At 34.2% G+C, this 27,329-nt stretch overlaps 1 protein-coding gene across 8 annotated transcripts in view; it reads left to right on the top strand.

Moving 5' to 3' along the window:
- RFX3 (regulatory factor X3) overlaps positions 1 to 27,329 on the top strand; it is a 337,765-nt gene that overhangs the window by 235,453 nt on the left and 74,983 nt on the right. For 7 of the 8 annotated variants that reach the window (XM_070794588.1, XM_070794586.1, XM_070794585.1 and 4 more), the window contains 3 exons: positions 7,981 to 8,055; positions 17,657 to 17,838; positions 21,878 to 21,997. In XM_070794588.1, coding sequence (XP_070650689.1) covers positions 7,981 to 8,055; positions 17,657 to 17,838; positions 21,878 to 21,997 — 377 coding nt within the window. The remainder of the gene's footprint in view (positions 1 to 7,980; positions 8,056 to 17,656; positions 17,839 to 21,877; positions 21,998 to 27,329) is intronic. The other variant, XM_070794591.1, reaches the window with a different exon arrangement.

Consider the following 27,329-nt stretch of genomic DNA (forward strand, 5'->3'; position numbering starts at 1 on the left):
ATGCATTTAGGAATATAAAAATGGCATTGCCTGTGGGTAGAAAAATGATGAACTATTGATAAATGATGTTTGAGACAACTGGGTAACTATTTTAAAGAGAAAATTAGATTGGTTCCATACATTACTCCAAATATAAAAATTAATTTCACTTGGAAGGAAAAATATTTTTATTATCATTCTCTTATAATGGGGAAACTATATAAAATTTAGATCCTACAAAAAAATACATTGGTGTGATCAGCTCCATAAAAGTAAAAACATTCCATATGAAAGAAACCACAACAAAAAAAGGCAACAGTGAAGCAACAACCTCACATCAAGATTTGAAACATTATATTCAAAGCATGAATTCATTTAATATACAGACCACTCTTAGAAATCCTTCAGAAAAAAAAAAGACCAAAAATGAAGAAAGCATTTGAAGAAGCAATCTACTGAAAAAGAAATGAAAAATAAACTACAAAGAGATACTATTTTTTCTCTCTCACACAGGCAAAACTAAAAAGTTAGTAAACCTTGGCAAAGGCATAAGGAAATAGGCAGTCCCATGTTCTTAAGAAACTATATTGGTATAGGATTGGTGAGCAATAGGAAATTTTAATCAAGATTAAAAATACACATATCTATTGACTCAGAGAAGACAATGGCAACCCACTCCAGTACTCTTGCCTGGAGAACCCCATGGACGGAGAAGCCTGGTGGACTGCAGTCCATGTGGTCGCTAAGAGTCGGACACGACTGAGCAACTTCACTTTCACTTTTCACTTCCATGCATTGGAGAAGGAAATGGCAACCCACTCCAGTGTTCTTGCCTGGAGAATCCCAGGGACGGGGGAGCCTGGTGCGCTGCCCTCTGTGGGGTCGCACAGAGTCGGCCAGGACTGAAGCGACTTAGCAGCAGCATAATAGAAGCCCAAAATGGCAGTGGTTTCAGTTCACTTAGTTAAACCAAATGTTCTCAGAACACATTCAGTTCATGCAAGTATCTTTTGTAGATGTTTTGTTTTGTTTTGTTTTTTTCTTATCAATATTTCAAAATAGCTTGAGGGAATACAAAATTGCCAAAACTTCAGGTTGAAAGCAAAACAATAAAAAAATTTTTAGATGTCATAAAATTATAACTGAGTAAAAAAAATTTCATACAGTTAAACATTTGCAATATCTAAGACTTCTTTTCTCTAAATGCTTAATGTATAAGATTAAGATACTAGCTACTTCTGATTCAAGAGATGAAAAGCAAAACTGATTAAGTGTGTTTTCTGGGCACTTTAAATTTTTTTAATAGTTAACAACCAGTCCTGAATTTTTCATTGAAACTTTTCTTTAATGTTCATACTTGCTATGGAGTAATATGTTCACATGTTGATTTCTATATCGGTTGAATGTACAACTTACAGAGTAGTATTGTATTCACAACTTTAGCTTCAGTGAGCTGTTTCTGTCTGCATTGCAGGGATTCATGGGCCCAAGAAACACTTGTAGATCCTTAGAAGGGATCCAGTTACTAGAAGGGACTAACTGGTCACGCAGAGCATTCAATGTTTGGGGGCCACAGTCTACAGTGAAAATACCGTTACATTGTAGCCTTTTACTACTCCTACATACGTGCATACATTCATGAGCACACACTTGCATGCACACACATATGACTATTATATATATAATATACATTCATGTATGGAGGACTGAAGCCAAAGTTACGCATACTGTGTGCCAGGATATTTGAGTATTCTTCTACTCTATTTGATTTCTTTAATGTTTAAAAAATGCTGGTCAGGGTAGTTGATTTCATAACCTACTAATGGGTTACACCTTACTTTCTGAAAAGTGCTGCTTTGGAAAAACTGGAGAAGAGATCAAAGCATCAGCAGCACATATGAGCAGCCAGGATGCAGTTTTCATTCTTTTTTAAAAAATTTATTTTTAATTGGAGAATGATTACTTTACAATATTGTGTTGGTTTCTGCCATACATCAACATGAATCAGCCACAGGTATACATACGTCCCCTCCCTCTTAAACTCCCACCCACCTCCCATCCCATCTTACCCCTCTAGGTTGTCACAGAGCACTGAATTTGAGCTCCATTCTTTTTATTTTTTTTTCATTATTGTTGTTTTGCATTTCTAACACACGTTCAGATGATTCTAACCAGCGTCTAGGACCACACTTGGAAAACACCTGTGTTGTGATTATATAGACTAAATCCAGAGTGAAAGGGTTTTTTCCTTTGTGCTCCTGGTTTGAAATACTTACTGTGAAAGTCCCCCGCCATCCAATACACACTAACACACCAGGAGGTGGTCATTTCTAACAGGTATAGGGCAGTTGTCACATGGCTCATGTCAGCGATCACGGGTACTTTTTCTAAACAAGCCACCAAGTAGAAATATTTGTGTCTTGCTGTGCTGTGCTTAGTCGCTCAATCACGTACAACTCTTTGCGACCCCATGGACAGTAGCCCACCAGGCTCCTCTGTCCATGGGGATTCTCCAGGCAAGAATACTGGTGTGGATTGCCATGCCCTCCTCCAGAGGATCTTCCCAACCCAGGGATCGAGCCCAAGTGTACAATCCCACATTGCAGGCAGATTATTTACCTTCTGAGCCACAAGGGAAGCCCAAGAATACTGGAGTGAGTACCCTATCCCTTTCTCCAGGGCTCTTCCTGACCTAGGAATCAAACCAGGGTACCATGCATTGCAGGTGGATTCTTTACCAGCTGAGCTACCAGGGGAAACCCATTTGTATCTTACTTGATCTCAAATTCAAACAAAATGTAAAGTCAAGAGTTCAGGAGAAAAGTTATCACAAAGGAAATTTCCAGTCTTAAGTGTATTCTCTTCATTGGGTTTCTCTAACGAATTTACTTTCCTTTTACAAGGAAACAAAAATGATGTTTCTCTAAAAAATGTTAACTTGTGAGGTTAATAAAATAACCCATATTAATAAGAAAATTAATCATTATATAACTATTTTATGATAAGTAAAATTAACTATCATTCAAAACTTTTTGTTGCTTTGTAACTTGATCATTTTGAAATCATTTTCAAGCAATGCTTATTCATCATATTTAAGCCCTTTCTATTAGAAAATGAATCTTATTAATAGCAAATCATTTAACAAATTTTAATCTTAAAAGCCACTCCTCAGAAGATATTTTGTTAAAAACAGTGATATTTCCACTTGATTAATGTTCATGTTGTATTTGTATAAAATGGAAATTATGTTGAATGTAGAGTGATAAATCTTGGATTCCAGTCTCCAGGTGTATAAATACCTATATAATCCCAGAGACATTCAATTTTCTGATCTGTGAAAAGGAGATAATATTGCTTGCCTTTGCTGTTTCACAAAATTGTGAAGATCAAATGAGATTTAATCTAAAAAGACTTTATAAATCATAAAACATTGTGGTATTATTTTCTATTTTTAAATTGCTTTCTTAGTTCTAGAAAGGAAATAATTTCTACCAATGAGACCAATTTTAATTATAGTGGTAGTTGAATATATCAATCTTGACCTTCAGTCTTTAAAAAAGATTAAAAGCCATTTCAGAGTCACTAGAAAATGCCTTGACCTATAGACAATGAATAAGTTGATATAATTATTCTTTTTCCTTCTGTTAATGGCATGTAATTGAATGGTCGATATTTACATTAAGACAAAGTTCTAACTGTCCACATTTATGATATTCTATTTGGGCCATGGAATAGATGCCCATAATATGTATATAAATCACATGTACAGGGGACCCTCTTTTTGGCCCTGAGCAACTCCTGCAAAAAGATTCAGCATCTCTCAGTTTGAGGTCAACCTTCCTGTTCCTTTTCACTGAAGGTGATTGACATTCCCCAACATTGATGCATCCTGATGTTTGAAATAAGATTAGCTCTAAAACAACTGTTTCCAGAATTACTTAAATAACTCTCTCTCTCAGAAGTAATGGTGATGACAAAATTAATGTCAACAATAAATAAAAGACTCAATACCTCTCCAAGTTTCTCTGCATTTGAACCTGAGATTTACCTTTATGACAGCATCAACTGCCCCTAAATGAAGCCTGTGCTCCAGCCAGTTTTGACTCCTTGTACCTAAGGTATGTGTGAGTGGCATCAATTTTACTGATGATGTTGTGGAGGAAAGAGCTGAGGGTAAAGGGTCACACACTGCAGAGTCCCTCAGAGCCCCTCTGCACCACCTGTCCTCCCCAGTCTGCCCATCATCTGCCAATGAACGTTCCCTTCCACTCTGCCCAGGTCCCAGTCTCCTCAAATCTCTCAACCCTCCAGCAGAGCACTTAAAGCCTGATGATAGCTCTGCAAAACAAGATGCCATCCTGTGATAAGGATTCTCCTGCGTGAAAAGGCAACAGGGAACCATAAATACCAATTATAAATAATGATGGGGAATTACAAATAATAGGCAAAATGCTTTTTTCTTGTTACATTTTTCTCTTTAAAAATATTTGCTGCTTTAGTAAAAGTACAATATTGATCTCTTTGAGCTCTGGAAAAGAGAATACAAACACTGTATTTACCAGACCTCAGACAGCATTTGACCCCTCTCCTGTGCCCTCTCATCCTCTTTTCTTAAGGGCTTGGTGTGACTTTTCCAAGTGCGTATCATGACACTGATTCTTGGGTGAATATCTTACTAGCCTCAAGTTACCCTGGGTGCTTGGAGACTCTCCACCTGTCCTTTGATTCTAACAAGGCAACGTTAGCATTTCAGTGATTGGAAAAGAGTCTGCAGCCTGATATTTAGGTCACATTCTTAGTATGGAGAAACTTTTGCCCAAATGGGGAAGCCCTGGTATTCTGTCTTTTGAGAATTCAGTGTTTGGTTGTGGGAACCGAGTCATTTACTTTACTTCTCCAGTTCCTAACTGGTGACACAAACCCAGACATTGTTTTGTCGTAGCAACTGGTGTTACCTTCCTCTCTTTCTTCACCCAATTTAGGCTTCACTCAGAGCAAAACTCATGGGTGTCCCTGCTGATGAAGTCTGGGTTTCCCTGAATAGTCTTCACTGTAAACTATTCTCAGCAAATGCTCAAACCAGATCTTTAGAATTATGCTCCGTAGTGCTTTGTCATGCAGCACACTGCAAAGCAGTCTTCTATCTTCCTGCTATTGTGTGGTCAGGAAGAAACCTGGCCTGTGCATGTAGGAAGCTCTCCACATTTCCCGAATTCTGACTCTTCAGACTTTGCCAGGCATTCTGTTGGGGTAGCATCTGAGGTTGGTCATCCCACACTTGTAACTCCTATAGCTGGAAAACTTTTCATTGATCTCTGTCATTTTTCTGACCGAAAGAGTGGTCAGTCTTCTAATATTTCAATGATGTTTCTAAACACAGTGTGAAATCCTCTTTTCCAGTTTCTGAAAATGTTTCTGCAGTAGCACTGGAGCAAGGGTTTCTCTCTCTGATAACTACCCTCAGAGTAGATTCCATTCTCATAGGAATCCTGTTTTACCTGGTGAATCTGGAGGGTTTTAACTCGCCCCAAGTATTAATATATTACTAAGTATCTTTTTTTATCTTCCAGAAAATACTTATTTTTCTAAGAATTTGTGTGCCCATTGTGGCTGGAATATCAGTTTCTTACCTGCTCTTTCACACAGGCAGTTTTAAGTCTCACCCACTCCATTAATCACACTTACAAGCCTAGCTTTCCAGGCCGAACATCTCATCTCAAATAGAGCATCCCACCATTTGATCTAAGAGTAGTTGCCATAGCTTCTTACCTGATTATGAGGCAGTAGTACAGGATCACCATGGACCAGTCTAAACCTCAAAGCAACACGTATCCTAGCATTAGATAATCGTGGAGAGAACGTGTGCACTATTAGACGCTCAGTCCTAGGATTGTTAAGAGACACAACTGGGCTATAACATACCTTAGTTCAGAGAACTTATTTTTACAAAAAAAGGAAAGGAAACAAGCTAAGCTATTAGTCCAAAGCTTAATTAGTTTAGGGAAGAAATGGAAAATGTTTGTTTACTGCACTCAATTTTTAATTGTCAAAAACAACAAATCCTTTAGTCATAAAGAAATGGAAATTGCTGTTAACAAGCAAATCTGAATGAGGATCTCTCCCACATTATTGCTCTGCTCTTACATTTTTGGTGATTTTTACCTTTCACCTAAACCTCTAAAATCACAGGAAACAGATTATTTTATTTTTAAATAAACTAAAATCTAATTTCAAATTTTCCGTATTTAAACTTAAAAAAAAAGTAGGCATTTTAGCAAATTAGAGTTTTGAGCAAATTCTTCCTAGAGGAGATTTACAGTCACTTAAGGATGGGACTCTTCAGCTATCTCTTGATACATGTTTTCTCTCTGAAAGTAGGAATACTTATTGATACCTTTTTAAGAGATATAATACTGAGATTCTTTAGTTTTACAATTTAACATTTAGTAAATTTAGTAGAATTTACATTACTCTTTTTGGCTTGTACAGTATCATTTTCATCAGTTTATTTTCAAGTATAATGATGAAATACATTAACATTCCATCTGGCAAAGAGTATTTCAGAAGCCAGTTTACTAAGTGTGTGACCTAAAAAAATTTAACAAAATAATAAATTGTGTTCTATCGCCTTATGAATTCTTTTAATACATATTTAAGAGTATTTTTCTATAATTTCTAATCTAACATCCTTCTCTGTATTACATTTTATTAACTCTGAGAAAGAAGAACCAGTAACTTGGAGAAATAACATAAAATTAAAGCTACCAATTCCTAAGGAAACTAAATTTAATGTTGGCATAATTGAGACTGAACATTCTATCTATAAAGTATTCTACCATAAAGCAATTGGACACTTGGTGGGAAAAACAAGACTTTGCTCTGCTATGGATTTTGCCATCCTTTTTTTTTTTTTTTTTTTTGGATAGGAGTAGGCAGTATGTTAACATTTCAAGGCATCGTTAATTTCCATAGCTAGTGTAAAATATAACTAATCTATGTTTTAAAGCATGAAATATTTTTCTTAACTGCTTATATGAATATTGATTTGATCAGGTAGCAAAAATAAAAATAATGATTTCTTTCTTATATAGTGTGATTTTAAAATTTAACTTTCACTAATGTTGTTAATAAAATCCAGTAATCAAATACAGGGTGTTTGGACCCTGATCTTACAGTAAATGCTGTAGTGCTAGGAGCTCAGAGATAGTTATCTTTAAATATGAAGGGATCAACAGCACATCTCATTTATTATTGGCACCTCCTGCTTAATTAAGGTGTTATGATCACTCATCATACGCTGAGATTACACAGAATAAAATTGTTTCTGTGGTTGTCCCTTTTCTTTGTTGGCTCTGAATTATTTTCTCTTCTACATTCCATTTCTGCTATCATTTCTAATATCTCTGCCTCACCACCACATCTTAAAATATGATATAGGATCCATGCTTACGTCTAAATGTGTCTATACTAATGATGCTCCACTTCCAAGTTTTAATACAGGGTTTAGAGAGAAATGGTTAGATTTAGTAACTTTTGAACATTAATAGGGTGTCTGCACATTTGCATTAAAATATTAATGTATGTAAAATACAAAATCTGTACTATTTTCCTTTTGTGACAGAATAGGGCAAATATTAAATACTTTTTAGGTGGGAGACTAGAGAGAGAGGTTACTATCTAACATCTTGAACTATGAAAGTCAAGAATGTTTTAACTAGCACAATCCACTGGGGTTCCTGCTCCTCAGGTCTCCCTTCTGATTATAATTGTGGAATATTCAAAAGGTTTACTTTTATGATTGAGCTTATTATTAGTGTGCCTGTTTTTATGTTATTCTCTGGGATTGGGGGGAGGAAGGGGGAAATACACATTTAGTGAGAGCTATTCATTAGCCACCATTGAAGGAGAAATTGAACTTTAAAGAATCTATCAAAAATTCTCTGGTGAGCCTTTTATTACTATCTTGTCTTGAGCCCTTTTTTTAATGACATCTATTATCAGATTGAAATGGCGATTGAGACGCTGCAAAAGTCTGACGGTCTGTCCACTCACAGAAGCTCTCTTCTCAACAGCCATGTAAGTTGCCTCTTCTTCATGTAAACTAATCTCTTGCTTGTTCTGCATGTGTTGCTTGCTTCTAAATGCTTGTTTTATTTATTTACTTATTTATTTTGCTTCTTAACCTTCCTTTCTCAGCTGCTTATGATCTCTATATCACTTAATGGCATTTTTGTACAGTGGACTAGCTAAAAATAGAGCCCACAATATACTACTTCATTAGGATTTTGTACTGTTTTGGTACAGATATAACACATCCAAGTTAATAACAAGCTGTCGTGGCTGATGATTTAAATTTTGCTAGTGTGGTGTTTGTTTAAAATGTTATGAAGCAAATGTTTGTAATCTGCATCTTCATGTCTGAGATGGCGAAATGGTTGTCTCTATTTGTATGTCCAGTATTATCCTTTAAGTGGAAAAAACATTAATGCCAAACCCAGTGATAAACTGTTTAAAATAATGTATTTAACAATGGGCAGGAAACAGCTCTCCAGAGGAGCTCAGATCCTAAGACTTAAATAAAAATAAGTCTGGGCCAAGAGAAGAAGTGAGGCTCTAAATAAGCCATAAACTGCTAATAATTGAGATAAAACAGTATTGTTGTTACTATTTCTTAAAGCTTTTAACCATTACCCAGATGCAGTATCACTATAACACTGGTGAGGATAAGAAAGTGATAACCATTTGTGAAACTATAAACATTCTCATTAAATGTTCAAATTATGGGGAATCAATGAAAATTGATTGCGAATTATTTTGTTATCATGATTTCTGAATATATGAGGAAGAGTAAATAGACCTAGACTTAAATCTGTCTAGACAGTTCTTCTGCTAAATTAGTATCAGTAACAGTATAATAAGAATTAGAGTTTTCCCTCCCAACCGACAATGAATTCTTAGAGATAAGTTATTTTTATTTTTATTTTTATTTATTTATTTATTTATTTATTTTTTGAGATAAGTTATTTTTAATTCTTCCCCATATTTTATGATGGAACAGTCCAAAATTGGATCACACAAATGAAATAAAATATCATTTTTTTCAATAAACTTTAGCTTATAGAAAATGTTTTCATTATGCTTTTTAAATATGTGGATTTTCAAACATTTAAATTTTATATTCCAACATAACACAAAATACTTCGTTATGTTCTTACATATTTGTTTTTAGATGAAGTAGTTTGTTTTTCTGTTTTTCCAAAGGGAGGTATCATGGCAAATAAAAACAGGTTAATGCACTTGGAGAATGACTACAATTTTGGTGAAAATTATAGATTATAAATTCTAAAGTAATATATATTTTGGCCCTTCTTTTGAAAGTTTAAGGAATATGATTTTCCCCTTTCTGAAAATTTGTATGCAGTATATCACTCTTTTATATCAATATGTTTCATAGGTATATTCCTGCTGTGTTGGCATGAATCTGTGGTTGTGTGTAAAGGCTGATTTACTATATACTATTAGAATGTTTGTTTTGGGGAGGGGGTGAGGACCACCTGGTGTTTTGTTATGAAAATGGCAAGTGTTGAAAGTGTTGTTTATTTTGGTCAAAAATGTGCAGAGGTATAAAATAAAATTCCTTAAGTTTCCAGTTACTTTTTTGAACTTTCAGACATCCTAGAATTTGTGCTTTGATATTCAATTCACATGTCATTTTCGTTTGAGATATATATTTTAATAAAATATGTGATATGCTTAATTTAACTTGAATTAATCAAATTAATTAGTCTTATGAATAATAATGTGGATATAAGAAAATTTTTTCTTGTATGTTTTGATTTTTAAACTTTTCAGATATTTTAAAATTGTTATTCTCTTACAAAATTCATGAAGCACTAATGTTAACGAATGTGTGTATTAAGCTGCATAAACAGTAGAGACATGTTTTTTACTCTATGGCTTTATATTTTTTATCACATAGCCTGGCAGCTCTCCCATACTGTTTACAACTGACAGAGGCCTTTCATTGTATAGAAAGATGGGCATAAATGTTGCTAATGCAGTGATAATCTTTCTCTAAATATCCTGATTCATTGTTACTACACCTCTGAGGTACAGTTACTTTTACTTGAAAATAACACATTTATAATCAAATCTTTGGAAATAAAAATGATTCTTTAGATGGATATAAGTAGTGAAGAAGGAGTCAGTGTTTCTGGTGATGGTCAGGTTTTGTTTTTACCTGAACAAAAAAAAAAAAGGTCCTCCTGTCTTTCTGTCCTTGGAAAGTTAGTGATGCTCCTAATTTTTGTTATATATATATCCAAGGAATAAGCTACTACATACATTCCAGTTAATAATCACCTGGTGAGGGTATTTTAAATTCTGTTAAACTAATTGGTGATCTTCAGTTGTATAAAAAACATGTGTGAAGTGTTTTCTTTTTAATTTAAATATGGCTAACAATTTCAATGTTAATAAACTGGAAGTTACCTTTATCCCTTCCTATATATGACACAGAAATATTTGAGGTTTGTGGGATTCTTTGAAGTGGACATGAATTCAACTTTATGATGGTAGTTCCCTGACATAAGTGTCTACAAAGGACCGATTTCATTAGGCAAAACTTAGGAGAAATTATCAATAAGTTGTGTTCCATACTTATTAGTCATGATTTTTGAGCTGAAAGTCATTGTCATTCTATTTTGCAACATGGAATAGAATAGATTATCTATTTTCTCGTTATATATTTGATTATTTGCAATAATTCAGGAGTCTGTTATTAGAGTCAAATAAATAACCCCTGTCAGTATAATCCATCTTGATTGCTTCATTTTTCACCTCTCTTTCTACACATTTGAAGATGGAGTGAGGTATTACACTTTATATCCTTGTTCAGCATATTCTTAAGAATATTTTGTACTGCTGCTCTATTTTTATCATCATCATGCTGTTATCATGCAGGTCAAAATACATTTACAACTTGCCTTTTTCATATCCAACCTCACCAGTGACTGAGTACAGTTACATTGAATGCCATGTTCTATTAACATTATTAACATAATGGCACTTATTTCAGTAATAGCATCATACAGGCAGATGGTAAATATTTATTGACAAGTGAAAATTCTAAGACAGTAAAGATTGATATGTTTTGTCCCCTGATAACATCCCTGGTGCCTAGAACAGTGCCTGGTACCTAGTAGATTCTCACTAAATATTTGCTAAATGATTAAACATAGAAAACAAATAATGGATGGGAAAAGACCTTATCTTACCTTCAGTATTCTAAGTATCTTTGCCAGTCATGTGTGCATTTATTTGGGGACTCATACGTGCATCCTTTGTTATGAAGTGTGCTTCGGTTAGGTGTATGTGTGAGCCTTATTGATAGACAGGGTCTTTTCCCTGTATACCATTTGAATGAAAGAATGGCTGGTCTGTCATTTCTTCATGTGGAGCCTTTAGTTTATTTAAATATTTCTAAGTTTTTTGGCATGTTAAAATGTTATGGGTAAATGATGGGTGGTCTTCCTAAATGGAATTAGAATATCTTAATTCTCTTCATTGCAGATTTAAGTTTATTTTATATTCCTTCTCAGTTATAATTAATATAAATTGGTATTTAATGGTTATACTGTATCCAATTTGGGATACTCTGGATTATAAATTTAAATGCAGAAATGTTCTTAAGTTAATTGTCCCTAAATTTCATGTAACATTCTTCAGCTTGTACATCTAAAAAATTCCCTTTAAAATATATAAATAGCTTTAGGCATTTATTTTCACATATACCTTTCACAATTTAGCAAATAACTGTTTCATCAGTTTTGCATTTTAGCTATTGAAATATATTCAGCTCAAAGCAAAATGTTGTTTTATGCTCACTTTCCCTTGACTTGGCTGTGTTGTAAATATAAGTTATGATGAAAATAAGACCTGTCAAAATGCATATCATCAGTGAACTGAACTTAAAATGAATCCTAATGGATAATAATCCATCTGGGAAAAAATGCCAAATGTTACATTTAGATGTTAATTGGTGAATGCAATATGTATTTTTTTTTTAATTTGTCAATCAGTATTTCCCTTTGGGAAAAATAGGAACTGTTCATCTTCCTTAATCTACTCTGATTAATATAGATTAAATGCAAAGGTTGAAAGATGTAATTATCTTGGTTTCGACCCTTACATGAATTTGTTAGTTCATTAGTAGAATACTCAGGTTTTAAAGATAAAAGTTAAAAGTTCCTGTGGTATTTCATAGGCTTTCAAAATCATAAATATAAACAAATATTTTAAGACATTTTATGAAGGAGTAAAAGAAATAGCAATGGTTTATTTCTAAATTAGTAAATGTTAAGGATATTGAATTACTGTCCAAATATATTTTATTAAAGACAAACCTAAGGAAACAATGTATCTTATAACAGGCATTAACTTCCCTGGGGTAACACATGGAGTAAATGCCTTCAGGTTACATTTAACTGCCCGGTTTCTCTTATAATAAAAATTAGTCCTTTCTTAATACTGTTTTAGAGGCAAAGATCTGACTTAAAGTTTCATCACTGTGTCAAAACTCAAAGGTTAAATGCTGGCATGTAGAATGTAGATTATACTCCTCAGCTAAATTTCAAAATCGTGTATGATAACTCCTAAACCAATTTCTGCTTACACAGTGAGTTTCTAGGAGCACTGCCCTTGTATGTACAGCTGCTGGCAGGCTTCCTTGCTGGAGCTGTCATGGCCACAGCAGAGCCACCTCTCATCCTTCAGGGCTTTTACCTCCACTTGACCTCCCCGTGCTCTTCCCACGAGATCTCCAGGCTTCTGGCAAGGAATAAGAGTTCCTCTTCCTGCAAACAGGGCACAGGGAACAAAGCCCAGCTTTGCTGCTATAAAACTTTATATATATCCACTAGAATATCCACCCTTGTGGAATTTTTCAAACCACTAATGATTTTGTGTACATAATATGTGTATAATTATGTATACACCTATGGATGTGTGTGTACATACACAGACACACAAATACATATTACAGATAAACTCAGATTTTTAAAAACTGAACTAGAAATGAAAAATAATCATAAGAATGTAGAACTATATAATAAAAACAATGTTTGCAAAACAGCCAGTACAAATTGTGAGTGACTTGCTTAAGCCACTTTAGAGGACCACATTGCCAATCCAATAAAAACTTAGTTTTCTCCAGGTTACTCACTGGGGGCTTGAGTAATATTATTTAGGCTTATGAGTATTTTAAGTCAACCTGTGCTGTAATTATCTTACTATTTCTGTGGAAGCTTTTCTTTGATTAAGAATGGCCTGATTAACATTTTTATATATGCAAACATATCTTTGGACTAAAAGTATTTTATGTTAAACTTTAATTTTGGCACAAGTTTTCACTTTTACAAAAGGCAATTTATTTTATTATGTAAAATATTTTATTATGGATTTGTTTTCAAATTATTTTATAGATTTTAAAATTTATTTAAAGGACAATTCTCTTGATCATGAGATAGTAATAAACTCTCATTTTTAGATATTTATCTTTACTTTTAAGTAAATATTGCAAGGAGACTAGTAAGCTATTAAGGCAGGTTTTTGAAATTTTAATTTGTATCTGATTAAATAAATTATTTTCATTTACTTTATATCTTATTAAAAGTATTTTACATCAGATCTGTTGTTATTATTTGTATACTTTTTGTTATAAAGTTCACATTTAAAAATTGATTATTTTTCCATTTCTGAAAAAGTCCTTTAAACCAACACTTCCTATACAGATATATGTTCTGTTCATTAGCAAAGGGATAAATATTTGATTTTTTTTTGATTTTTATTTTTTGATAAATAATTGTGTCATTTTGGCTTTGACAATATGCATTATTATGTGAGGACACACACATATATACATATAAACATATCTTTGACATTTTTAACTTTGACATTTTACTGGCATTGTATATTTCATGCTTGTGGATGGGGGTACTTCATTAGTTCAGTTGCAAAATATTACTGTTTTTCAAAAAATACTTATAGTTTTTAATACATTTGCCCTTTTGTAGTATTTTCTTTATATTTCTTGATCTCAAGGAATTTAAGTCCTTGTAGAATATTCCTTTATATATATTCTGTATTTTGATACTCTTTATTTACTTTATATGCTTTATAGATTTAGAATACCAATGGAAGGCTCTGTCTAGTACATGTACACAAAACAAGAGTCATTACTTTTGTGCAATATGGTTCACTAGAAACTGTCCTAACACTATTAAGTGCGGAGACAGTGCTTTCCAATCCCAGTTATGTTACTGAAGCATGTGGATAAAATATGTGAAACAGGTTTAATTTGCCATGTTTTATGTGTTGTGTTCATCAGTTGTGCTCATAATCAATGATGTCTTAAAAATTTAAAAAGGAGTGCTAAAGAGAGGTACTGACCTACTGTTGTAGGCAGAATACTAGGCTGAGCTTTAATAACTGAATATCCCAATCAGTTTACTTCTTCTCTTTACCCTAAATGAATATGTATATGTGAACTTTTTCTATGTGTCATGTAGAATATTCAGGAGTCATGTGTGAGTGCCTCCAGAAAAGTTGTTTACTGACAGTAAGGTTACAAATGATTCATATCAAAAAAAAGTCTTAATTTTTTGACCATTATAAAAACAAATGCTTATTTTGTATAATCTTTAAAAAAATGTTTAGGGGATTATTGTATATGTTCAGAGGTGATAGATATATTTAAATGTATTGATATGCACATGTGCTTCATAGAGAACTTAAAGGCTTCCTGACCAGAACATTAATTTTTATTTTTTTTAAAGTACTCTGCTCTGTCCTTTAGGCTTAGTGGCCATATTTTCTAAGCCAACATCAATTTGGGTTTAATGACATAAGTTTTAGTTATATATAAATATGATGTATGACTATTTGAAATGGTTCTGGAATATTGTCTTGGTTAAAGGAAAAAATTTTTAAACATTTTTTTTTTTAGTTTTATTGGATTATATTTGATTTACAATGTTGAGTTAGTTACAGGTGTACAGCAAAGTGACTCACTTGTACATACATATATATTCATTCTTTTTTTTAAATTAATTTTATTTTATTTTTAAACTTTACATAATTGTATTAGTTTTGCCAAATATCAAAATGAATCCATCACAGGTATACATGTGCTAATGGTCTTTTTTATTAAGATTCTGAAAGTGTAGGTTTGAAGTTTGATCACAAATCTTTATGTAAGCAAAATGGAGAGGTGCTTTAGTTTATTTGACTGTCCATATTATCACTTTTAGTATGTGATTGTGAATTACCGGAGGACAGGGGGAGGTCACATTCGTTTTTGCATCTGGTAGGCACCTAGCACATTGCCTGGCTAATAGTTGATGCTAATAAAGGGATTCTTTTACTTCCGTAACTTATGTTTAACTTGAATTGCATGTAGAATATCAGCTTTTTATCACACTTCATACGTATGTCATGGAAATTTGGTTTAGACAAGTAATATGTGATATATATGCTACTTTTGTAGCAATAATAACTGATATGTGAGTCATTAGGGAAATGTGTTGGAAACTATATCAGGCCCTGAGACAATTCATGTATGGCCTTAAGAAAGTTATTTATACCTATTTCAATTCTCTTTCTGTAAATAAGGGCTTCCCAGGTGGCACAGTGATAAAGAATCCACTTGCCAATGCAGGAGATGCAAGAGACCTGGGTTTGACAGTCCATGGGGTCGCGAAAGAGTCAGACATGACTGAGCATGCATACACATTTGTAAATAAATAATGAACAGATTGATGATTTAATTTTACCAAAATTGAAACTCGGTAATGCCTAGATTTGATTTTTCTAAAAATTTCTTGCACATACTGTACTTTCAAGATGATTTTTTAAAAATACACACAGGACAACATAAAACTTTATTTTCTTAATTTATTTTTTAATTGGAGGAAAATTGTTTTACCATGTTGCGTTGGCTTATGCCGTACAACAACTCAAATCAGCCATAATTATGCAGACATCCCCTTCCTCTTGAGCCTCCCTCCCCTCCCTGAATCCCACCCCTCTAGGTTATCAAAGGGTGCTACGCTGGGCTCTCTGTGTTCTATAGCAACTTCTAACCAGCTGTATTACACATGGTAGTGTATATGTGTAGATGCTGTGTTCTCCGTTCCTTTCACTCTTTCCTTCCCTCACTGTGTCCACAGGACCATTCTCGACATCTACGTCTCCATTCTTTCCCTGCAGATAGGCTCATCAATACCATTTTTCTAGATTCCATATGTCTGTGCTAATAGACAGTATCTGTTTTCCTCCTTCTGGCTTCACTCTGTGTAACAGGCACTAGGTACATCCACCTCATTAGAACTGACTCAAATTAGTTCATTTTTATGGCTGAGTAATATTACTCATATATATATAGTAATACTACTCATATATATATAGTAATACTACTATATATATATGAAAACTTCTTTATCCATTCATCTATAGATGGATATCTAGGTTGCTTCCGTGTCCTGGCTATTGTAAATAAGTACTGCAATGAACACTGGGGCACATGTGTCTTTTATTTTTTATTTTTATTTTTTAGAATTGTGGCTTTCTCAGGGTATATGCCCAGTAGTGGGATTCCTGGGTCATATGATAGATTTATTCCTAGTTTTTTAAGGAATCTCCATACTGTTCTCCATAATGGCTGTATCTGTTTACATTCCCAGCATTGATATAAGAGGGTTCCCTTTTCTCCACATCCTCTCCAACATTTATTGTTTGTAGATTTTTTTTATTATGGCCATTCTGACATGTGTCAGGTGATAACCTCATTGTAGTTTTGATTTGCATTTTTCTAATCATTTGTGATGTTGAGCATCTTTTCATGTGTTGTTGGCCACCCATAAAACTTTAAAATGTGCACTACAGACTGAGAAAACATTGCTTTACCAACTACCATTGTAGTGTGTCTTCCAAAATTATGAAAAAAATATAGAGAATCTCAAATGATTGTAAAAAGTGATCCCTTTTTGTAACACATAATTTTTTAAAATCAGTGCCTAGCAAGTTTCTTTCTGGGGAAGAAAAGACTGAAAATTTTCCTTACTGCTTGTAGAATTTGTCCCAGTAGATAAAGCTGTTATTGTATTATCTTGTGTAAGTAAATTAGATAAGTAAATTAGAATTCTATAAAAATGAATAGAGCCTTAATATAAAAATTTATACAAGGCAGACTGCTGATTATGTGTTGTAACAAACCAGCACTGAAGACATATTATGCACCATGCTGCCAGGCTTGGTAATATGTTTATTTCTGTAGCAATTACAAATTATATTTATAAGCAGTTAATGGGATTATTTGAATTCCTTGAAGAGGTTTTTATCTCCAAAATAGGAATCAATACAAGGAAAACTAGTATGTCTGTATAGGTGCTTGAATGTTTGAAGGAATGGACATGGTCTGAGGTCAATAAATGCTGGTCAGCTATCCAAACTTTGAAGAGTTTTCACATTCAGATTACACAGGCCTTCAAATTGCAACAGTTTCCTGTCATATGGTTTGAGGAAGATCTACGTATTTCTCTGTGTTGTAGTTGCAGTGTCTTAGAGGCATTTTGGTGAATGATTCGGTTTCTCTGTGTTTACCCTGTCTTGTTTACACTAGCTCCAGTGGCTGTTGGACAATTACGAGACAGCAGAAGGAGTGAGCCTTCCCAGAAGCACTCTGTACAACCACTACCTACGACACTGTCAGGAACACAAACTGGATCCAGTCAATGCTGCTTCTTTTGGAAAACTAATAAGGTCAATTTTTATGGGGCTACGAACCAGGAGATTGGGAACTAGGTTAGTACTAAAAGATAATATAAACTAATCTCTCTTTTTTAAACTATAGTCATTCAGTATATTGTTTGGGCAAAAGTATTTGATTACAGATAATACATTATGAAAAAAATTTTAAATTAGCTCAGTTTATGAAAATCCTCAGGAAAAGGGAAGGTCATCATTATTCACTGAAAACTGACAATACAGAATGATGTCTTGTCCTAAACATCCAAGTAGCAAAGCTTTGAGAAAAACTGATTCTCAAATCACATAGAAATGAACAGACCCATGCAGGACACCCTGGTTTGATCCCTGGGTCGGGAAGATCCACTGGAGAAGGGGTAGCGCAAACGACTCCAATATTCTTGCCTGGAGAATTCCATTGGCAGAGGAGCCTGGTGGGCTATAGTGCGTGGAGCTGCAAAGAGTCACACACAACTGAGTGACTAACACTTTCACTTTTCAAGCTATTAATGGAAAATTTATATATGATGCTTTAAAAATCAATGTATACCAACTTTCTTCTCTTTTGGAAAATAAATGTACTAAAGATGAGGAATAAAGTGACATAGTAAGTGGAAAACCATGTATCTCTTGATTTGCAAGATTACATTGAAAGATCTTTATAAATAACTTCTATTTGCATAGAGTAAGAAATTAAAGCTGAGTTATTCGTGTCACTTTTGGAGGCCAATTAAAAATTATTTGGTGAACTTACAAGTTTTGGATGTTTGAAGCTCTCAGTTAATGACATTGTCCTTTATAACCTTTTATTAGCTTTTTTAAAACTCTTGATTTTGAAGCCATGCATTTATGGAAGGAAAAATTTTGTATGGTTCCACTGCAAGGAAATCAATAATGTGAGGAAGACTCTTAGAGTTTCTCTGTTTCCTTCTTTTGGAAATACATATGAGTATTTTTATTAGTCAAAATATGGTGAGAATAATACTTAAAACTGCAGAGCTTCATTTTACTGCTATAATTTTTTACAAATTATCATAATATATTTTGACTAGCTGAGCAGAGTCTTATGCATGCTTCTGATTTCTTATATCTTATGAAATCTATATTTAAAAGTATAAATGTAAAGATGCTATACAATATATATAAGATGATATACCTTTAATGAATGATAAGTCACAGCCCTATAGTATTCTAGCAAAGAGTTTTTAATAATCTTAATAAAATAAACAGAGCCTTTGTAATTGACTTCAATGTAAATTTATATAGAAAAAAGGAATGTGACAGTTTTATGAGGATTATAAGGTCTGTATGTATTCAGAGTGTGAATTATTCCTTTCTGTTGCATTTTAAGTGATTGTACAGCTTTCAGATTGCGGAAGGTTCTGTTCTCTTGTAAATGTATTTTCTTCTATCTATGCTTCAAAAGAATAGTGTATTTTAAACTGAAGAATATGATTATTTGTTCAGAGTAAAAGAACTAGCTTCCTATCACTTGAAAAAGTCTTTTTGTTTTGCTAGTATTTTTTTTCCTGGAACCACAAAAATCATTATTTGGGGACCTAATCTACTATATCCTAGCTGATGGATCAGTAGTTATGCATACTGTGCCAATATTTTGAATCTCTGGGCTTTATTCAGCATTCTAATAGCTGTATTGTTGTGCCTCTTTTGTTACTGAAAGGGATTTCAATGAATCCTATTTTGAGGCTCCATTCAAGCTTTGAAAGGCATCTTTAAAATAGAAGAGGACAAAATTGGGGTTGTTTGGGTTTGCGAATGAGTGGAATCCATACTCTAGGCTCATAAGTACATATTGCAATATTGCAGCTTTTACTTTCTATGCTCTTTTCTTCCCCTTCGCACTATATAACAGTTGTGTCTCCTGTTCCTTTTAAAATTGTATGTAATGTTTGAAATTAGAGATGGAAAACAAAGCCTAGAAGAATAAGGAGAAAAGAAATCCTATGGAGAAAGTTTAAACAAATACTGTGTTATGAAGATAGCAGGACTGTAATGTGGAAAAGCTGACAATGGTAGGGGTGAAGTACCAGGGACTCTTTCTACCGTGGAAACAGTTTTAGCATTCATTTTCTATGCCTAACCCAGGGAACAGAAAGAAAATCAGTATAAATCATGAGGCAGACCAACTCAGATACTTTTTTTTCTCGAAGCAAACCGTATGTGAATTGTTACTTGCTGCTGCTAAGTCGCTTCAGTCGTGTCCAACTCTGTGTGACCCCATAGACGGAAGCCCACCAGGCTCCCCCGTCTCCAGGCAAGAGCACTGGATATAAATTTATATATATATATAAATTTATATAAAATTTTTATAAATTTTATAAATTTATAAAATTATCTGGTGAATTCATTCAAACCAGAACCAGACTGGTTCTCAAGTTTCTGGAGCTAAGTAAAAGATGAGTAAAGTCATCATGTTTCTGCTGCTGCTGCTGCTAAGTCGCTACAGTCGTGTCCGACTCTGTGCGACCCCATAGACAGCAGCCCACCAGGCTCCCCCGTCTCCAGGCAAGAGCACTGGAGTAGGTTGCCATTTCCTTCTCCAACACCGTGTTTCTAAACAAAGGCAAATCAAAGGGTAGCTTTTGCTACATCCCATCTCCAAATTAAGTTAAAACAAGACCACAGAACATACTGATATCCCCATCTCCAGTGGCACAGAAAGAACTACCTCCCCACCAACACACCCAAAGTGCTGATTTATAGGAAACTGAAGAAAAACTACTGATAGATACTTCATGTATTTTGGGGTCTCACAAGAGCGATGTCATTTTACTTTGTAACTTTGTCATTGGTTTTTCCCTCTTGTTCTGCCCTTTGTGGAGGAGAACAGGGCTAACTGAGTTTGTAGTGTTTGTTTGTTTGTTTTTGTATTTTACTCTATTTGGCAGAGGATGTTGGAGAAAAAAATCTAATGTCTGCAAATGGAAGGCATTAAGTTTTCCTACTGGTTTATTTTGCTATAGCTGTGTAGGTATTCAAATACCTATACCGATAACTATGTAGGTATTCAAATTGGTAGTCTACTTTTTTAGACTACCAATATTATTTATATTATAAAAATTTAATGTATTTTCAAATATATAGGGTTCATCTAATGTATGTTCTTGAAGCTTGGAAGTAAAATTTTGTTTTATTTTTATATAAAATATTGAATCCACACTCGCATTTTTTTTTTTTTTTTGTAAATGAAGAAAAAATTGGAAAGAGTACTGATGGCTTGCTATATATAGACTTGTGAAAAACTACTATTTTCTATTTGCAAAAATTTACATATTTAAAATGTTATTTTTGAAAGAATTTGCAAATTTCATTCAGGGTAAAACTTCGTCGTTTCTAATAACAAATATGGTCTTTCTCATGAACATGAGGAAATTGTGACAATTTTTTTATCCAGGTGGAAATTTGCCATTTTCACAGAGAAATTTCTCCATATCTGTTGTGACATATCTTATTCAGCCTGCAAAACTGATATGAATCCATAAAAACAGAGACTAATAAAATATGTTTTGAAATCAGTAGGATTAAATGCTTGCTTTTTTAGGTTTCAAAATATTAAATAATAGACTTCACAACATTTTGTGTCAATGAAGTTATCTTAATCACCCCTGCAATAATAGAACTAGAAAAATACAGGACTTCTCCAAGACAGTAGAATTAATATTTTTTTCCTCTTTGTTCTGCATAACTACTTTATAGTAAATTCTTAGTGTGCAGCCCTTTACCCTGTTAGTGAATATCCTGTTAATATAATTTTCTAAATTATAGCTAAAATATAAATTTGAAAACAAAATTAATTTAAATCAAACAAATGGACTGTGACTAATATTTAAGCAAAAGTTTATAAGGAAAGATTTTCCTTAGGGCCTTGAACTAATTGATTCAGAATCTTCTTTTGATTCTTCAAATGTAGCCACCATAAAAATATATAGGTGTCCAGAACAGGTAAATCATAGATATATAACATTAAGTTTGCCTTTACCTAATTTTTCCAAATATGAAATTAAATGGAATCCTATATGATTGATATTGACTTGACTGACTTTTTTGTGTCTCTATTTGCTGTTCTCTTATGAAGAGGAAACTCCAAGTACCATTACTATGGGATTCGTGTCAAGCCTGATTCCCCTCTTAATCGCCTCCAAGAAGATATGCAGTATATGGCTATGAGACAACAACCCATGCAACAGAAACAAAGGTAGACTTTGGGATTGTCATTGACATATCAAAGTTATGGGTTTCTTTAGCTGTTTCATTTTTTTTTTCTGAACGAGTAGAACAAATACCTAAGTGTGCAAAAATGTCACTATTGTTGATATGCTTTCACTACAGACAGTTCTCAAATATGATTTAGAACTTCATTCATTCTGTTTTCCAAATCTTTTAAAAACTACTCATCAAACAGTCTGTTTGGTCCCTTTAAATAAACGTGACATCCCAAACTATTCCAGTAAGGAGTCTAAACACATGCTATAAGAAGCATCTGGAGAAATTTGTTAGTATTCATGAGCTTCTTGTTAATCTGCACGTTTTTAAGTCATTCTTTTTGACAGTATAAATTCTTGCAGAATGTTTGGGACTTCTTGCATTCTCTTTGACTCCAACTTTCATAAATGTAGAATTGTAAATATTAGGGCTTTAAGATATCTCAAGCATTCATGAATGGATGGGTGGATGATGAATGATGAATAAATAGAGTTATAGATCTTAGAATTGAAAAATAGATCAGTGTAGTCTGCCTCCTCAGCCTTGTGGCAGTCAAAGCACTAAAACCTCTGGTTTAGTTTTTTTTTTTTTTTTTTTTTCTCAGATAAGTCCCAGAGAGGTTAAATGATTTGCACAAGCATGTAAAGTTGCTATGTAGCCAAAGGCCTTCTGTCTCATGTGACTTATATCACAGTTTGGAGTAAAATGAAAAATCTTTCCTTCTTTACTAATATAGCTCAGTCATGGCAGTTGTTTCAGTTTTTGTTTTCAGTTGAGCATGCAATATTTGATAGGGAAAAGAAGGACTGCACATAAGTAGTCTGATGATCTACGTCAATCTGCTTGATCCATTGATCTGGGATAGTGAGTCATCTTGGCAAGACCTCCTCTGCATCATACTAGCGTAACCAGATGCATTAGTTCTAAGTCACTGCTGGAGAAAAAGGATACCATTCAGTGTGCTCATGCTCAGTCATGTCCAACTTTTTTGTGACCCCCATGGATTGCAGCCCACCAGGCTCCTCTGTCCATGGAATTTTCCAGGTAAGAATAATGGAGTAGATTGCCATTTCCTCCTCCATGGGATCTTCTGACCCAGGGATTGAACCTGCATCTTTTTCATTGGCAGGCGATTCTTTACCACTGTTGGACCTGGAAAGGCCATACCACGCAGTAGCCCTTCATCTATTTGGTAACTGAGCACTGGTTGCATCCCTACCATGTGCTAGGTCCTGAGTGCAGAGATAAGACACAGTTCTTACCTTTGAGGAGTTAAGAAATTAGATGACCGGGTCATGGGAATTTTTTTTTTAAGGTAACGCAGCCTGTGTGCATGCTGTCACTAGTCCTGTCTGACTCTTTTCGACTCTATGGACTATAGCTCTCCAGGCTCCTCTGTCCATGAGAGTCTCCAGGCAAGAATACTGGCGTGGGTTGCCCTGGCCTCCTCCAGGGTATCTTCCTGACCCAGGGATTGAACCCATCCATGTCTCTTACGTCTCCTGCATTGGTTGACAGGTACTTTACCACTACTACCACCTGGGAAGCCCTTAATGCAGCCTAAGTAATGCTAAAACAAAGCTTTGATCAAGGAACTATTGGAATACTTTGCCAAACTGTTTGAGCAAAGTCATGGAAAGGGAGGATTGGGAAGTTTCACAGAGACGGTGCTATTTGAGTAGGGAATTAGAGGGATCAGAATAAGAGAGGAACATTTAGGCAGAGGGAATAATGTAAACACATATACCACTGAGGCATAAAGTCCATGACATCTCTGGTGAATACACTCTGATATGGTGAGGTTGATATTGCAGGAGGAGAACTGAGAAGATTGGGTCCTTTAGGGTTAAGATTAGACTTGAGTGAGAGATGGGATTTTAAAAGTAGTTTGGATCACAGATGAAGGGATTTGGTTGTATATGGAGTTAATGACTTTGTGCTTAGAAACTGTCAAGACTTCAAAGACTTGCTTCCAAACAAAGCAGTAACATATTCAGATTTTGTCTGAAGAGATTACTTTTTGATTTGGGGCAAGACATATTTAGTGGGAGGAGACTGCAGGTAAAGGTGCTTGTTAATACAGATATAATTTCTAGTGCAAGTATTCAAGACTGAAGAGTCAGATCAAGATTGGCTGTTAAATAAATTATGTTTCACAGATTCTCAAACTTAGTTTTTAAATTACTGATTGCTGTTTTTTGAGGTATAGTCAATGAAATCTATTAAGAAGAGTTCTAAGGAAGAAACATAAAACAGTCCCTTTTATATTTGGAAACAGAGTTTGTGTGAGTTGGAATAAACTGTTTTTTGTCTTGATTTACAATTACTGTTTCCACCTGTTAGTGACAACGCTTATAGCTTTTACTTTCTGGTATAGTGTCTGCACTCATGCATAGCAGCACTTCACATTGGAGATGTTGGTGCAATAAAGAAAGAAAAGATCAGTTCAAAAATACCATATATTCAAGCTTAAATACGAACAATGCCATGGTAAATTGCACCTAAGATAGCTGAAGCTTACTTTATCCAGTGATTTCACTGCAAGTTTTCATGGAAACGGAAGCCTTCAAGGAACATTCTTTTTACAAAGCCTGGGTTAGGAAACCAAAACCAAAGAGTTATAAAGGTCTCCTTATGAAACAGATTTCAGAGCTATAAAGTTTAATGAGCTATGAAAACCCTGCAATCCAAGTACTGCTTTTAGAATTAGATATAATATGGTTTTTAGAAGTGATATACAATTCTCAGTGATATTCATAGTTCATAAGACTTTAGTTTCTTACAGTGTTTGCTTTCTTATGAAATAAGAACATTAGAGAACCAAAGAAGTACTGAAACTTCCTTTAATTTGTTGTTGTTATTTGTTAATGGTACAAGTTTTGGATTATGGACAGTTTCTCTTGGCACAGTGTCTTGGATAATTGCGCCTATTATCAACTTCACCAACCCCTCATTGGGATTAGGAGGACAGAGGGAAATGCTTTTTTTTTTTTTTTAAGTATCTCTGAAGGGTTATATCATTGGCAACATTGATGGGCCTTAAGTGAAGCCAGTTACCCCACTGAGAGGAAACACTTGTACAGAAGAGGAAAAGTGTCTCTTCCTGAGTCTAAATGCAAGGGTTAAAGTATTTGTTGAACACAGTGAAAAAAGAACTTATTGTATCATTTGCTTTATAGCTTATAAAATAAGATGGTTCCAAAATTCAAATGAGTCTACTGAATGTATTAAATTTCATATAAGAAGAGACTGCCATTCATCCTGGTAAAGTACAAGGGACATTTGAAAAGTTTAAAATAGTTTATAGCATCTACTAGTATTTAATATTTTAGAATATTCAAGTTGTTTAAATACATTAGAGGTTTTTTATGAATCTATATGTGCATATCTTCCATAGTGTAAATGTATGTGCTTCACCTGCTCCTATAAGAAAATTCAAGTATAAATAGTAATTATTTTATCAAAAGAAATCATTTTTTGGAGTTCAGTTTGTGCATTTTTTTTTCTCATTAGTTTGGAATCACTGTAGCTATAGCATTTATAATGATTTTTGTTTTGCATAGCTTTGTAATTTTTAGAACTCCTTTACATATGGTATCTAATCTGAAGATCTGATAGGGGAGTAGAGGAAATTTCCACTAGTAGAGGAAATTTCCACTTATCTGCAAATCAAATTCCCAGCAACACCACCATATGGGAACATAGCCATGAGTCTGGAAATAAATGGAAACAGCTTCTGATTGAAAAACAGATGTCACAGAGCCCATAGATTAGCTTAATTGAAAAGATGAAGCCATCCTCAAGTCATTTACCTAAAATAAAGGAGCAGATTAGAGCCCACTTGATTCATAGGCAATCGTGAGATATAACAGCTGGCAAGAGGAAATAAAAGTAGACAAGTGTCTTTGATTCCCTTTTGGGTTATTCAAGCCCAGCAATCTGTGCACATTCCATGGAGGAACACGTAGACCTAGGCACTCCAGTAGGCCCTTTAAGTAGCACTATAGTGACTAAAATCTAGTGATAACTATTTGGCATATTGATGGCATTATAGGTAATCAAAAAGAGGTTAAGTACTCTGATTAAGGAAGCAGGAGAACGTGTAATAATTGGGTAATTTTTAAGACCTTCCTTTTGAAAATATTTCACATGAAAATAACTTCTGCACTTAAATGAGGTAATCTTCAGTTTCCAAAGAATTTCACTCATGGACTAATTTGCTTACTCTAATATAGACAATAAATAAATTAGGTTAGTGTAGAGCAAAAAGGAAGTGAATAATTTTCAGCTATATGATCTAAATAAAAATCTTTGCTGCAGTTTCTTTTTAATATTTAAAAGACGCACATAGAGAGTGTTGGCACATATATTCTTCCAAATTCTAGTAGCAAAAGTTGTGGAATAGAGTCAAGTGCTTTTGACAATGTGCTTTGCTGCATTTGATTCCTTCACCAAATACGTAACAATCAATGGTGCATATAGAATATGTCCATCACATCTAAAAGCGAATTCACAGAATCATGGAAAGAGCTGGAGCAAGGGGTCACCTAGTGCACCTAAAAGTGCAGTTTTCTTGATGAGAAAACTGAGGTCTCTAAGAGTAGGTGATATATCAACGATCATATAGAAACCAGGACAAGAACCCAGGCCTCTTAGCTTTGATCTTATAAGAATTCTTTCCCTAAAGAGGTAGTATAGCCCAGAGAGAAATGTACACATGTAATTAAAGTTTTACATATGAAATAAAGGGGAAGATTACAGTTGAGTATGTCCTAAATAAGTGAAGAAATGTGTCACTTCCTGACTCTGTGAACAATCTCTTCATAGCAATTGGATTCTGTGAAAAAAAGGCATTTTTGCTGCAGTGAGGGGAGGAAAATAGAGGCCAATTGAAAAGCAAGGCTAGTTGTGCTTTGGCTGTAGACAGATGTGAAAGCATGCATGTTCCTAAGGAGTGAGGGCAAAAACTTCTGTCATTAGAAGACCTTTCTTAATATAGTTTTGTAGACTAGTGAAAAGAATTCTATATTTAAAGGTTGGAAATAGGGATTTGAGTACAGGCTGCTTGGCACTTTGGTGTGTGTGACTGAACTTCCCTGAACCTCAGTTTTTCATCTGCAAAATGGAAATTAATAATAATAATTGTTGTTGTTGTTGTTCAGTCACCCAGTCATGTCTGACTCTTTGCAGTCCGATGGACTGTGGCATGCCAGGCCTCCCTGTCCCTCACCATCTCCCGGAGTTTGTCCAAGTTCACTTTCATTGCATTAGTGATGCCATCCAGCAGTCTCATCCTCTGACGCCTTCTTCTCCTCCTGCCCTTG

Source organism: Bos indicus, chromosome 8 (genome assembly GCF_029378745.1).
Source record: "Bos indicus isolate NIAB-ARS_2022 breed Sahiwal x Tharparkar chromosome 8, NIAB-ARS_B.indTharparkar_mat_pri_1.0, whole genome shotgun sequence".
NCBI classification, from domain to species: domain Eukaryota; kingdom Metazoa; phylum Chordata; class Mammalia; order Artiodactyla; family Bovidae; genus Bos; species Bos indicus.